The sequence below is a fragment of the Nansenia antarctica genome, assembly GCF_963989245.1.
Source record: "Nansenia antarctica genome assembly, chromosome: 9".
Lineage (NCBI taxonomy): Eukaryota > Metazoa > Chordata > Actinopteri > Argentiniformes > Microstomatidae > Nansenia > Nansenia antarctica.
The window spans coordinates 29,611,128-29,623,834 of NC_137679.1; the positions used below are offsets into that span (position 1 = coordinate 29,611,128).

The 12,707-nt window shown below is 44.0% G+C and overlaps 2 protein-coding genes across 3 annotated transcripts in view; one reads left to right on the forward strand and one right to left on the reverse strand.

Moving 5' to 3' along the window:
- Nucleotides 1-3,937, reverse strand: part of cd276 (CD276 molecule) — a 68,961-nt gene extending 65,024 nt beyond the window's left edge. The window contains exon 1 of the mRNA XM_080539971.1: nt 3,737-3,937. The gene's annotated coding sequence lies outside the window, so the exon portion shown is untranslated. The remainder of the gene's footprint in view (nt 1-3,736) is intronic.
- Nucleotides 3,938-6,059: 2,122 nt separating this feature from the next.
- LOC308164908 (ubiquitin-like protein 7) lies at nt 6,060-12,445 on the forward strand. Of its 2 annotated transcripts, none has more exons than XM_080538978.1 (11): nt 6,060-6,097; nt 6,600-6,782; nt 6,900-7,019; nt 7,191-7,273; nt 7,810-7,894; nt 7,987-8,044; nt 8,339-8,472; nt 9,533-9,582; nt 9,687-9,863; nt 10,053-10,166; nt 12,067-12,445. In XM_080538978.1, the coding sequence occupies exons 2-11, from the start codon at nt 6,602-6,604 to the stop codon at nt 12,205-12,207; spliced, it is 1,143 nt and encodes a 380-aa protein (XP_080395104.1). In that variant the 5' UTR covers nt 6,060-6,097; nt 6,600-6,601; the 3' UTR covers nt 12,208-12,445. The 2 variants fall into 2 exon arrangements, with proteins under 2 accessions (XP_080395104.1, XP_080395105.1); XM_080538979.1 differs by having other exon boundaries at nt 10,056-10,166.
- Nucleotides 12,446-12,707: the final 262 nt, after the last annotated feature.

Here is a 12,707-nt window from a genome sequence, read left to right on the forward strand (position 1 = left end):
TAAAATGTAGACTGATTTACAGGAGACTGTGACCCTCAACACTGTGTCCTCCCGCCTGTGCTCTGGACCCCTCCCTTCCTGCGGGCAGGCGACAGATGTTACCCTGCAGACGACCCTCGAGAGGGCAGAGGATACAGTACACGATATGAGAACTTGGGTTCAGCTGCCATAAAGTATAGCCAAGGAAATATCGGGTATAGCATCTATACAAGTATAGAGAACAAAGGGTAGGGTTCACTCACTGACAGGTGCTGTTAATGGAGTTATAAGCTATGTTAACCAGATGGTGTGTGTGTGTGTGTGTGTGTGTGTGTGTGTGTGTGTCTGTGTGTGTGTGTGTGTGTGTGTGTGTGTGTGTGTGTGTGTGTGTGTGTGTGTGCAATAGCCTCTATATCACACAAGTTATATGTATTTCTGCTATCAACAACAACATTAGTAGCATTGAAAAGCCCTAACAAATATTCATATGTATTGTTAGCAAGCACTGGAGATTAAACTAAACACGCTAGTCATAAATGCATTATGAAAATGTTCCAACTATTTAGGTTTGTGTTTTGGCAAATGACAAATGACAAATGAGTCATATCAACAATGCTGAAGACATTAGCTTAGCGTAATGCCTTGGATTAGATGCAACCCTTTCCATGAGCCTCAATAAGAGCTCAGCTCAGCAGAAAGGATGTGGGCAGAATTTTTACTTCCACACAAAGTTTCTAGAACTGGACTGTTCCCTGTCTTCTGTCTGGAGACTCTGGACAGATACCGAGCAGCAGCAACCAGCCTGCCCAGAACCAAGACTGCATGCGAGGGAATCAAGATCATACAATCTGGAGAAGTATTAGTCCTACTCATGGCTTCAATGGCTTTACTCATGCATCACATGCAAACTGAGAACAACAATCTCCACAGTAAATATTACCCTGTAGGCCTACAAAAAGGTGTGTGTAATCATCAAGATAAAATTAGCTAGAGGATGAACAAATGACAGATGACTGATTTCCTGTCACATCTAGAAGTTCCTGTTTAATAGCCACTGTCTGAGCCGTGTCTTCATGGGCAGACATATTTTTTTTATTTAATTACTCCATGTGCTTTCCCTACCGCATTTCCGCTCTCTCCTGTGAGACTGGAAATGTCCCTCTTTCCTCTCTCCTTTTGATATCCAGTTTTTATTGGCCAGCTCCATGTCAGAGGTCAAATCAAACTCGTTTGAACACAGCTGCAGTCTAATGGCGCTTTTCCATTACAGCGCCAAAGCAGGCCAAAGCGAGAAGATATGCTTTTAACCGTAAACTCGATGAACCGGGAGTTCACCCTCTGCTGCTGCTGTGCTGTCCAGCCATTTTCGCCGTTCACTCATGAGTCAAATGCCGGTAGATTCGCGTCTTGTCTGCGTTTCCCGATGATGATACTACAGTTCATAAAGCGGACAAGTGAAGGCAGGGGTTTTAAGGGTTCAAAAAACATGACTTTATTATGTGTACATAGCTTCCTCTCTCTCTTTCTCTTTCTCTCCAAAAAAATCACGGCTGTTGTTGCTGTGTACACCCGGAAGCTTTTTGCCAGGCTGCGTGTGACGCGTAACTCCGCCTACTATCGTCTACTCCTCCTACTAGTCCGGGTCGGTTTGTGTATAATGGAAAACCAGAACTGATCTAAAGCGGGCTGACCCGACCTGACGCGAACCGACCTGGGCCGACCTGGGCTGCTGATGGAAAAGCCCCAGATGCCAAACTCGTTTCAGAGCATAATAAAAGTATACTGTTTCTCAGGTCAGCAGCATATCCCTTGTATTGTCAGATTACATAAAGAAATGTAATGATGTAATGTGTTTTAAATCATTTTCAAACTGAAGCTCAGAGCCTATCCGAGGGATAATCCAGTACTAAGTATTTTGTAAAATACGAGACATTTTGGTTGTCTTTTCTCCAGACGTCAAATATCAGTTAGTATTTCCTCTCTAGCAGTGTCCCAGCCTTAATATCAAACACTATTGTATCCTACCAGGAAGCTGTACCTGCCAAAAAGCACAGCTGCTCCGACAGTCATGTGATACGGGCACCATCAGTCCACCGTTGCTGCAGCCCCATCGTCCATTGCAGAATGGAGACCACATAATAATAAAGCAACAGTAGATTTGGAGCGGACGGCATTACATTTTTTCCCCAAGGAACCATAAAAAAGCAATAGATTAAAGTAGAGAATACCACTTGAGATATATGGCTTTGAATCGGCTTACAATATTTCCTTGTAACCTTCTGTAAATTGACAATGAATGTACTGTAGTCCTTCAAACTATTCCCACAGAAGCAAGGTAACTTAAAATAAGCAATGAAAATATATGAAAGGGGACACAGTATAGTGCCCAATCCAAGAGCTGTTTGATATGAAACAACAAAGAACAGTAGATGTATGACTAGGTTGTGGTTTTCAACCATTCAATCACTTCAACTGTATCTCTAAGAATGATGTATACCTGTTTAGTTAGTGATGATATGGTGATATTGACATACAGTCATGTAGGCTCCCTGTAGTCAAATAATACACAAACACACACACCACACATACACCAAGCACACACACATGCACAGTTTGCACACACTATCATCATACTATAATTTATGTTTATGAGCAATGGGTAATCATAGCTTAGTTGAATCAGATGAATCAAAACTTCTGGAGAAGCAATAACAGCCTGCACCCATAGCTGGCACCCACTTTTGCCCACCCATTGTATACATCATTATGGTTGTGTGGCCTATATGGGCCTCAAAAAGGTTGATACCTTACCATCTTTGATGGGCTAGGCCCTGGACAATCTAGACAATTTGATGGCAGCTACTAGATTGAAATCAAGTGCAATACTGAAACACAACTGTGAACATTTCAAACCTGCAAACTGCGACACTTTAAATGAATGTGCAATAACACTATGTGCATGACAACCTTCGGGTACATAAGGTTCAGAGATAGGAAATGTTAGAATAGGTATAGCATAGCATAGAGTACAGCACAGTGTTTTATTTGTATAGTATAGTATAGTGGATAGTGTGTGTTTCCTAGCACCAGGGGAGCCCCCCCTCCCAAATTTCGTTGTTTGGTACCTGTACTATATCAATGACAATAAAGACCATTCATTCATTCATTCATTCATTCATTGATGATATACACGATTGCAGTGGTCTAAAGGTGTTGTTCCAAATATTTAGAAGGGCATATTCTAGTCTAAAAAGAAGTTAAAGTTATTATAGGGCAACACAAAAAAATGCATGGAGGCAACGTCATTTACAATAAAGCACTTATGGATAGCTATAGGTTATTATTATTATTTTATTTTTGGGGGGGGGGGGGGGGGTTGAGTGGTTATTCAGTGTTTTAGTCTGAGGGGGCGCATACCATTTCATTCAACAACAACAAAAATCGCACCTATCTGAACCTATGATGATGGCTTTGAGGAAATTAAATAAAACGAAACCGCCATTAAACCTGGGGGATTTATAAGCAATACAAATACTGGTGCTTTGCTGCTTCGTTATGAATAATCTAATGTTTAGAATAATGGCAGAGGACTACCCTCTCATGCGGCGTTTCTGTTTCACTCCAGCTGTTGCTTACATCTGCACAAATAAGTGTTCGAGAAGCGTATTACTTTGAACAGATTATCCAAACGACACGTTATTTCATGAAGTTTCATTTAGTTTACGACTATCTTTAAAAAGTGTATGTGTAAGCTTACCATGTTAGGAGAACGCAACTTATAAACACCAACCATTCAGCGGATAGTGATTTGTACACAAATCGCAGAGGATCTTATTCTGTTGAGTTGTTCATATCCCTTTTTCGTTTCCCAGACAGGACGTGGACTCCTCAATAATATTCCCTTTAGAAATTGGGGAATTACAGGTTATCAGAAATGTTACATTCAGGACTATCCGCTTCGAAGAAACCACTCCTATAAGGCGCTTTGTCCAGTATGATGTCACACTCGGGGGGGGGGGGTCTCTGGCCCGACCCCCACCGCCGGAGAATTAACTGTTTCTGTTCAAGCAAAACTTCTATCAGTGTGGTATTTAGGTCCTTAATTATGAAGAAAAACTCAGATTTTCTCATCATATGATTCTGAATAGTAGAACTCACAAACATGCGTCCCTTCTTCTTTTAGGCGTGTATGCTATTGTACTACAGTAAATTAACCATGCTGTAAATGTATATATTCGTCTGATCACAGCTCTACTAAAAATGATGTAAATAACTTGATTGACAGACAGTATACAGGAAGTTGTGTGTTACTGTTTGACTTTATGTAAATGAAAAATGAATTGCTTTATGAGTTAATATCTAAATGCCTTTTATATTGCCATCTCCACTCCCTGCCCTGGCCAGACATAACCAAAGGCCAGTTGGAACATCTTGAACTAATGCTTTTAGCAGGAAAAGCAATTTGGGTATTTGGAGCCATGGCTTCCTGCTTTTCTCCTCTACAGCTTCTTTGTTGTCATGGCCACATTTCAGCTATAATGGACATGGGCCGAAATTCGTATTTCAAGGACAGATCACAGAGACAGAGAAAGAGATTTCAATATTTCAATTAATCTTTCCATCAAAAACTGTCTGGTTAAATTATCTATAGTTTGATGAATGACCGCCTCAGAGATCATAATATCTGCCACAATGTTTTATCACACAGAATGATGTTCAGAAGAGAGGTGCCTCCCACATTTACAACCCATGGTCATCGTGGAAACAATAGGCTAGAGAAGAAAGCTTGAGAAGAACTAGCCACTACATAAATGGCAGTCAGGTAAGGTGTTATCAATACATTTTTCAATAAAATGATCTGCAGAAAGGCACTGTTATGGTGACAATTTGACATGCTATGATCTGCTGGCTGAAGACATTCCCTGAGGGCAGTAGCCTATTTCTTTTTCAAAACTGTTTATGATTTGAAGCTATGCATCATTTGTTTACAACATCTTTTTAAAAGATTATTTATTTGGTTATGAAGAGGTACAAGACTTGTCCCACTCTCATAAATGTGTTTAGAAACTTTAATCTCACAACTCAAATTTCACAGACCCCACATTATTGGTAGAGAAGAAAGTCAAATAGGTTTTAGACATCTGTACCCTTGTAACAGTTATTTTATGGACACATGTATGTATCTTTCATCTCAATGCTCATTTTGTGCCAGTGCTATGAATATCCTATACCTGTTTTATAGCTGCACATATTAAAATATATTTTGCAAGGACATGTCACTTGTAATACTAACATACTTCAACAAATTCATTAAATTAATTATCTGAATACATTAATCTATCTTTACATAGAGTTAGGGTTAGGTAGCACAGGCAATGTGGATACAGAGAATACATTGTGTATGTTATGGGCAAATATTATCTACACAAGGCTAGAGTTATGGGCAAATGTAACTGTATTTTGTATTGACTTAAAATTCTACCAATCCCTCTTGTAAATGAAAATATACATAAAAGCTGTCAAAACATTTTAGACAAAATCTTGGTGAATGGAATAGTATATGATTCTTTCTTGCTTGTCTTTATTGTTTGGTATGTTTTTCCCCCCCATGTCTTGTATGAACATTCATGAAGTGGTGAAAAAGCTACAGCGTCATTTGTGTGATGTATATGTATTGTATTTGTGTAGGGTGTGTACCGCTTGTTAAGTCGTGACGTGTTTCCGGGTCCAACGTTGGCTGAGGAGCTGTCTTCGAAATGGAGAAATAATAATAATAATAAATTATATTTATATAGCGCTTTTCCGAGGCTCAAATACCCTGACAATATGGAGAAAACGGGAAAGTGCTGTGTCCCTTGTTGAATGAATAGATCCGAGTCTAAAAAACGATTAAACTGTCATTCTACCGCTGTAGTTCAGAGGTACTCTGGTGCGGAGAATTTCTGGTTTGGACTCGGAAATGGCTAAACGTCACTTTTGACGTCAGACTTAACAAGCGGATTGTCTCTGCTGTTTAATAAATAAATTTAAAAAAATCCAACTTCCGCCTTGGTCAGACGTCAGATTGGGAACCACGTGACTGAACACGGAAGCAGTTTGAGTGTCAACAAAGCCAGCGGTGAGTGTGTAGGACTCATTGTGTTATTGTGTGCCGACTATATGCGTTTTATATTTTATTCGTGGGTGTATTATTCGTTGATGAATGAGATAATATCTAAGATTGAAAAAATTGGCAATGGCAGTAGCCTGAGTAGCTGGCTATAGCATTAGCCAATAAACAATGACTTGCAAGAGCTAATTTAGCTAACAAACCAGTCTGCCAGATCAGTGCATATGCCGAGTAGTTCATTTAATATTATTTGAACAGGTAGCTAGCATGACTTTTTGTTGGCTATTGTTGTCTTTGTTTTGTTTGTATTTTCATTGTTTACCTGCTTTAGCTTGTGCTGCCTCTGTTAGCTCTCCCTGTATTGGTATTGTTTACCTCAATAAGGATAAAGAAAGCAAAGGTCCTTGACAAGGATAATTAAAAACATTGAAGAACAAAGAGTGTGATGGTGGCTCAACCCATGTGGTATCAAAGCAGTACATCATCATGGTTGTCACTTCTTGTCTTGCAGCAATGATGATGTCATGTTCAGATTGGCACCTGTCCTTAAAGCTGGTGGACCAGCCCAAAACCATCTTCCACTTCCCAGAGACGATGCCAGGAGATGTGGGGCCTGGCGGGTACCGTGTCTCTACTTTGAAACAGCTTGTTGCAGCACAGCTCCCCGATTCCCTGCCGGACCCCGACCTGATAGGTTTGCATCCAGGGAGCATCTTTGTGTCCTTGTTGTGCCCTTTTTCTTTTTTTCTTCTTTTTTTTCATATTCCAATTAAATTGAATTGTCTTTATTCCACTTTTTTGTGTGTTCCAGAGATGGTACACTGTGGTCGCAAGTTGAAGGATGACTTGACTTTAGACGCTTGTGGGATCCAGCCAGGATCCACCCTGCACATCCTCAAAAAATCCTGGCCAGAGTCAGAGATCAGTGCAGGTGTGTATGACAGATCTTTATTAGCACTTGACTGACTCTGAGGCCTCCTTTTTTTCAAGAATCCGACCCCTCAAGGAACCATTGTCATTGTTGTACTGGAAAGCATGATGTCCAGTTTGTTGTGTTGTACTCTAACTGACTCTATCCCTTATCTCATGCTGCTGTCTGTAGAGCCAGTGAACAGGACAACTGCAGCCAGGGAGTTCCGTGTGCTGCAGGCAGCTCTCCACTCCAACACTGCCTACAAAGACTCGGTAGGCAGGCAACATTTAAGCTTGGCAGGCAGCATTTATATCATTTCACCTTTCTAAGCTTGTCAGTGTTTCCCACAGGATTTTGTGAGACTGTGGCCGTATTTTTTTGTTTTTTTAAGCGTAAAAAATAATAAACGTATTAAAAAAAGAAAATAAAAACTGCTCGAACACCCACGGTGTTCAGCAGCGCTGAAATATAGAAGTAGTCTAAAGTGTGTGAGCGTGCAACCTTACAGCAGCGGGTGGGAGTGAGAGACGCTTTGCTGAAGCAACGGTGCAAAACACAACGTTAGAGATCTTTTATGTTATTATGAGAAGTGTACAAATATTTTTGGTTCATTATGAAACTGTGGCCACCACAGTCTAGATAATTAATGGGAAACACTGCTTGTCATTAGGATATCTTTGAGGCATGTCTACACAAAGTAATGATATTTTTAGTGGCATATGAAGGGTGGGCTGATGACACTTTAAAAAAAATGTGTGCGGAATACTGCTTTAATAACACACAACTGTCCTGTTATTTGGTTACCCAGGTGTTTAAGATGCTGACCAATAAGGAGTCTCTGACCCAGATCATTGTGGCCACTCCAGGGCTGCGGTCTGACCCAGTAGCACTAGGCAAGTACTGACAGGTTCCGGTCTACTATGACATACCATCTTAACCTTCTTTAATCAGATTATCTCTGACAATGCTGCTCTGACTCTTGCAGGCGTGCTGCAAGACAAGGATCTATTTGTGCAGTTCACCGACCCTAACATGCTGGATGTGTAAGTGATTCAGTTCCATTTTTAACAGACAATGGCGTGCCACATCATGAATGAAGTGTTATTGTGTAGCGGATGGTTATGGCTATGATGCAGTGATGTCACCAACCTGAAGTAGTGTCACCTTCGCCTAACACAATGCCTAGGTTTCAGTATGGTAGTGGTTCGTATGCAAGCTTGAAGAGGATATGGTGTCGTGGAACATGGGTTTAAATCCAGCCTCGGGTAGATGGATACAGTTGCCTCCTATGTTGTGGGTTTCATAATATAAATGTCTTTCCCCTCGCTGCTCTACAGGTTGATCAGCACTCACCCTGCCCTGGTCAATGCTATCATCCTGGTCCTGCATTCAGTGGCTGGCAGCATGCCAACACAGTCCAGCGCCAGCTCCTCACGTAACGTCTCTGCCAGCTCCTACAGCGATATACCAGGTAGGCATCACACCGGTGAGAGGCTCTACAGGGACGACACAGTGTTTGATACCATTCCTCATTCCGTTCCATGCATTACAATGAGGCCGTCCTCCAATTTCTACCTCCGCCAGCCTCCCCTGGACCTCAGTGATATGTCACCACCGCTGAGACTGGAAGTCTCTGTGATCTGTTGCGAAACTGCCGACTGTGAGACTCCAAACCGCCACGGTTTCCTCACTCTTTCAGTTGTTTGTTGTTCTTTTCTAGTTAAAAGTTTAGTTATGTTGTTTTTTTCACAAGTTAATGTAGGTCTCTGGAGTCCCCAACACATGTCACAGAAGTTCTTTGCTGAAAATACCACTCAGATTTGAATCTAAACGCATTCCAACATGCCTCTAAACGCCTCTGTTTCAGTCCTTTTCTGCACAGGCTGTTTCACGGGTCGGGAAATCATCATCGGTTCACTGTGTGGTAGCGCTGAGAAAAAACACATGGTTCCTGGGGGAATAAAATTTAAAAAACAAATATCCCTGTGTTCTCCACAAACCAAGGAATCCAAAACCATTTAAATGGAAACGATCAGTTTCCCTTCGAATGTACGGCAGGGGAAATGTTCAACACAGCACCTGATGAGACCCCGTGGGCAGCCGTGGTGTGGGCAGCCGTGGGCGGCTTGTTGAACCGCATGTTTACCGAAATAGGCAGCCCACAAAAAACTGGCCAAATTGCTTTATTTCACAGTCTCGGTGTTAGTAGTGTCATCAGGGACCCATATGTAAGCACAAATGTAAGCATTTTCAAGCACTGAAAAATATGGGACATTTAAACAAAACTATTGAGTAGTCCCTCATTGTCCAATCAACACCTGCCTTGAGGGTGTCCAGCCCAGAGTAGAAGTACAATATAGAGCGAGCAAGGGCCCCTTCCTTTTTATAACCTGCAACACTTTTGACCAACACTGCCCTCTGGAGCTTTAGGGTGTGTACTGTAGTCAGTTGTGTTGTGTATACTCTAAATGCAATCTAATCTACCTGGGCACTTTAACGTAACAGGTGTGTGCTTTCTCTCCTGTCTGCAGGAGGGTTCATGTCCGAGTACATGTCTGATGACGATGAGGATTTCCAGTCTGTGAGTCAATATGCCTGATTTGAGCATTGATGATTTGAGATTTAACTGAACAGGTGTGATTTGACAAGGTTTAGCTAACGCCATTGTTATGTGTGTGCAACCAGGGGAATCAGGCAGGCCCATCTAACAGAGCAGGAGTCCCAGCAGGAGTACGGCCCGTGTCCCTTGGCCACAGCGGGGCTACGGGCCCTCGACCAATCACACAGAGCGAACTAGCCACAGCCCTAGCCCTGGCCAGTACCCCTGAGAGCAGTGCTGTCACTCCTACAACAGGGAGTCAGGTGAGGCATAGACACACACACATACACACACGCACGCACACAGATGTACACACGCACACTCTTTCTCTCATATAATAGACACGCATGTCGCATGCACACACACACACACCCACACCCTGTGTGCTGCTTGTGGGATTGAGCAGACCCTTGCACCTTCTTTGACTCTGTTGCCCTTTGTCCTGTATTCAGCAGGACCCCTCCACAGGAGCGCCGCCCATGCCAGCAGGAACCCCTGTCAGCAACGACCTCTTCAGCCAGGCGCTACAGCAGGCTCTGCAGGCCTCCAGCATGGGCTCTCTGCAGGTCAGTCTCCTCTCACTCTACCAGACATGACCCGGGCAGACAGAGCACATACACAGGCCTGTTAAGGGTCTCTTAAGGGCTGGTTTCCCAGACCAAGATTAAGCCTACTCCTAGACTAGGAAAAGAGAGGAGATTCTGGCACTCACACCAATCATCATGAAGTGCTTCGAGAAACTAGTCCGGGCCCACATAGTCACACGCCTCCCGCCCAACCTGGATCCATACCAGTTCGCCTACAGAGCCCACAGGTCCACAGAGGACGCCATCGCGACGACTCTCCACTCCACTCTATCCCACCTGGAGAGGGGAAACAACTACGCGAGACTGCTCTTTGTGGACTTCAGCTCTGCCTTCAACACCATCCTTCCAGACAGGCTAGTGACCAAACTACTAGACCTGGGACTATCACACTCTATATGTGCATGGATCAAGGACTTCCTGTCCGACCGCCCCCAGAGGGTGCGGGTGGGCTCCCACACCTCCACAGCCCTCAGACTCAGCACTGGGTCCCCCCAGGGCTGCGTGCTAAGCCCCATCCTCTACAACCTCTACACCTACGACTTCACCCCGTCCACCCCAGCAACTACATCGTAAAGTTTGCAGACGACACCACCGTGGTGGGCTGCATCTCGGGGGGGGACGAGGCGGCGTACAGGGATGAGGTAGAGCAGCTGAGCAAGCTGTGCAAGGTTAACAACCTGCTGCTGAACCAGTCAAAGACCCAGGAAATCATCGTGGACTTCAGGAGGAAAAAATCTGAGGTCCAGCCCCTGCTCATCGACGGAGGGAGCGTGGAGAGAGTCTCAACCCTCCGATTCCTGGGGGTGCACATACAGGATGACCTGTCCTGGAAGAACAACACAGCAGCCATCATCAAGAAGGCACAACAGCGGCTCTTCTTCCTGAGAGTCCTCAGGAAGGACCACACCAGACAGGAGATACTGGTGGCCTTCTACCGCTGCGCAGTGGAGAGCATCCTCACCTACTGCATCTGCAACTGGTTCTCCAGCTGCACAGCCGCAGAGAGAAATGCGCTACAGAGAGTCGTGAGAACGGCCCAGAAGATCACCGGCGCCCCCCTCCCCTCTCTGGAAGAGCTGTACAACACACGCTGCCTCAGGAAGGCCTCCAAGATCTCCAGAGACCCATCCCACCCTGGGTACGAACACTTTGCTCGGCTGCCCTCGAACAGGCGGTACAGGAACATGTTCGCAAGGACAAACAGACTGAAGCTCAGCTTCTACCCCAGGGCCATCCAGGCCCTGAACACAGCAAAGACCTAGGTTCTGGGCCCTGGACAGTCTGGACGGATTGATGGCAGCTGCTGGATTGAAACATCAGGTGTAGTGCTGAGGCACAAATGTGTACATTTCAAGCCTGCAAACTGCGACACTTTAAATGAATGTGCAATAACACTATGTGCAATATGACAACCCTAGGGTACATAAGGTTGCAGAGAAATAGGAAATGTTAGAATAGGTATAGCATAGCATAGAGTACAGCACAGTGTTTTATCTGTACAGTATAGTATAGTGGATAGTGTACATAGCCTTTATTTATGTAAACCAGCTCCTTTCCCTTCTTTTTTTTTTTCTTTCCTAGCACCAGGGGAGCCACCCCTCCCAAATTTCGTTGTTTGGTACCTGTACTATAGCAATGACAATAAAGACCATTCATTCATTCATTCTCCACTGACCATGGTGTTTTGTCCAGGCTTAATCTGGGTCCAGGAAACATGTCCTTGCTTGTTGTCATTAGTTTTGAAGACACTCCTTTTGGTATGTTCCTACCTGGGGAAACGGCATGATGCTGTGCTGACCATCATTGTCTTTGACTGTCTGTGTCAGGTTGTCGGTCGATTTAAAGCTAGCGTTGTTGTTGTTGTTTCTTCCGTCGTCAGGGTCGTTGGCAGTCCCAGCTGCAGCAGCTAAGAGACATGGGCATCCAGAACGAGGAGCTGATGCTGCGGGCGCTGCAGGCCACCGAGGGAGACATTCAGTCTGCCCTGGAGCTCATCTTCGCTGGAGGACCAGGACTCTGAGCCCAGGGACCTGAGAGGGGAGAGAACAGTGGGGGAACAACCAATTTGGTTGGTCATCCTGCCATTGAGCTGTTACTGTATATGGATACAAAAGACTTGGACATGTTAGGACTTCCCATTCCCCACCTCTCTCATTACACATGCATGGAACTCCACCACTGTCCTCTGTGAAAGGCTGCTGACATATTTCTTCTTTTCAATTTGACATGACTAAACTTGTAATAAAGACACACTTGTGTGTATCTTCTCTACCCTTGAATGTTTCTAATGACTCATAATGAAGGGTTTGACTTCACCTTTGGCTTTTATGGGATGTCAGCTCATGGTTGTGTGGCAGGGGAGGCTGGTGGAAATCGAAGGACAGGCTCATTGCAAAACATGAAAGAGAATGAGGAATGGTATCAAACACGTGTTTCATACCATTCCTCATTCTATTACATGAAACCCTCCCCTACAACAAAAGATCTAGTCATGTTGTGAAAATGTCCCATTTATTGGAG

What these genes read in the sequence shown, in the direction of transcription:
- LOC308164908 (XM_080538978.1), top strand. Translation starts at nt 6,602, where the DNA reads ATGATGATGTCATGTTCAGATTGGCACCTGTCCTTAAAGCTGGTGGAC. An exon ending in GTCTGACCCAGTAGCACTAG is followed by an intron (nt 7,895 to 7,986) that starts GCAAGTACTGAC and finishes TGACTCTTGCAG; the next exon opens with GCGTGCTGCAAGACAAGGAT. An exon ending in CTCCTACAACAGGGAGTCAG is followed by an intron (nt 9,864 to 10,052) that starts GTGAGGCATAGA and finishes TCCTGTATTCAG; the next exon opens with CAGGACCCCTCCACAGGAGC.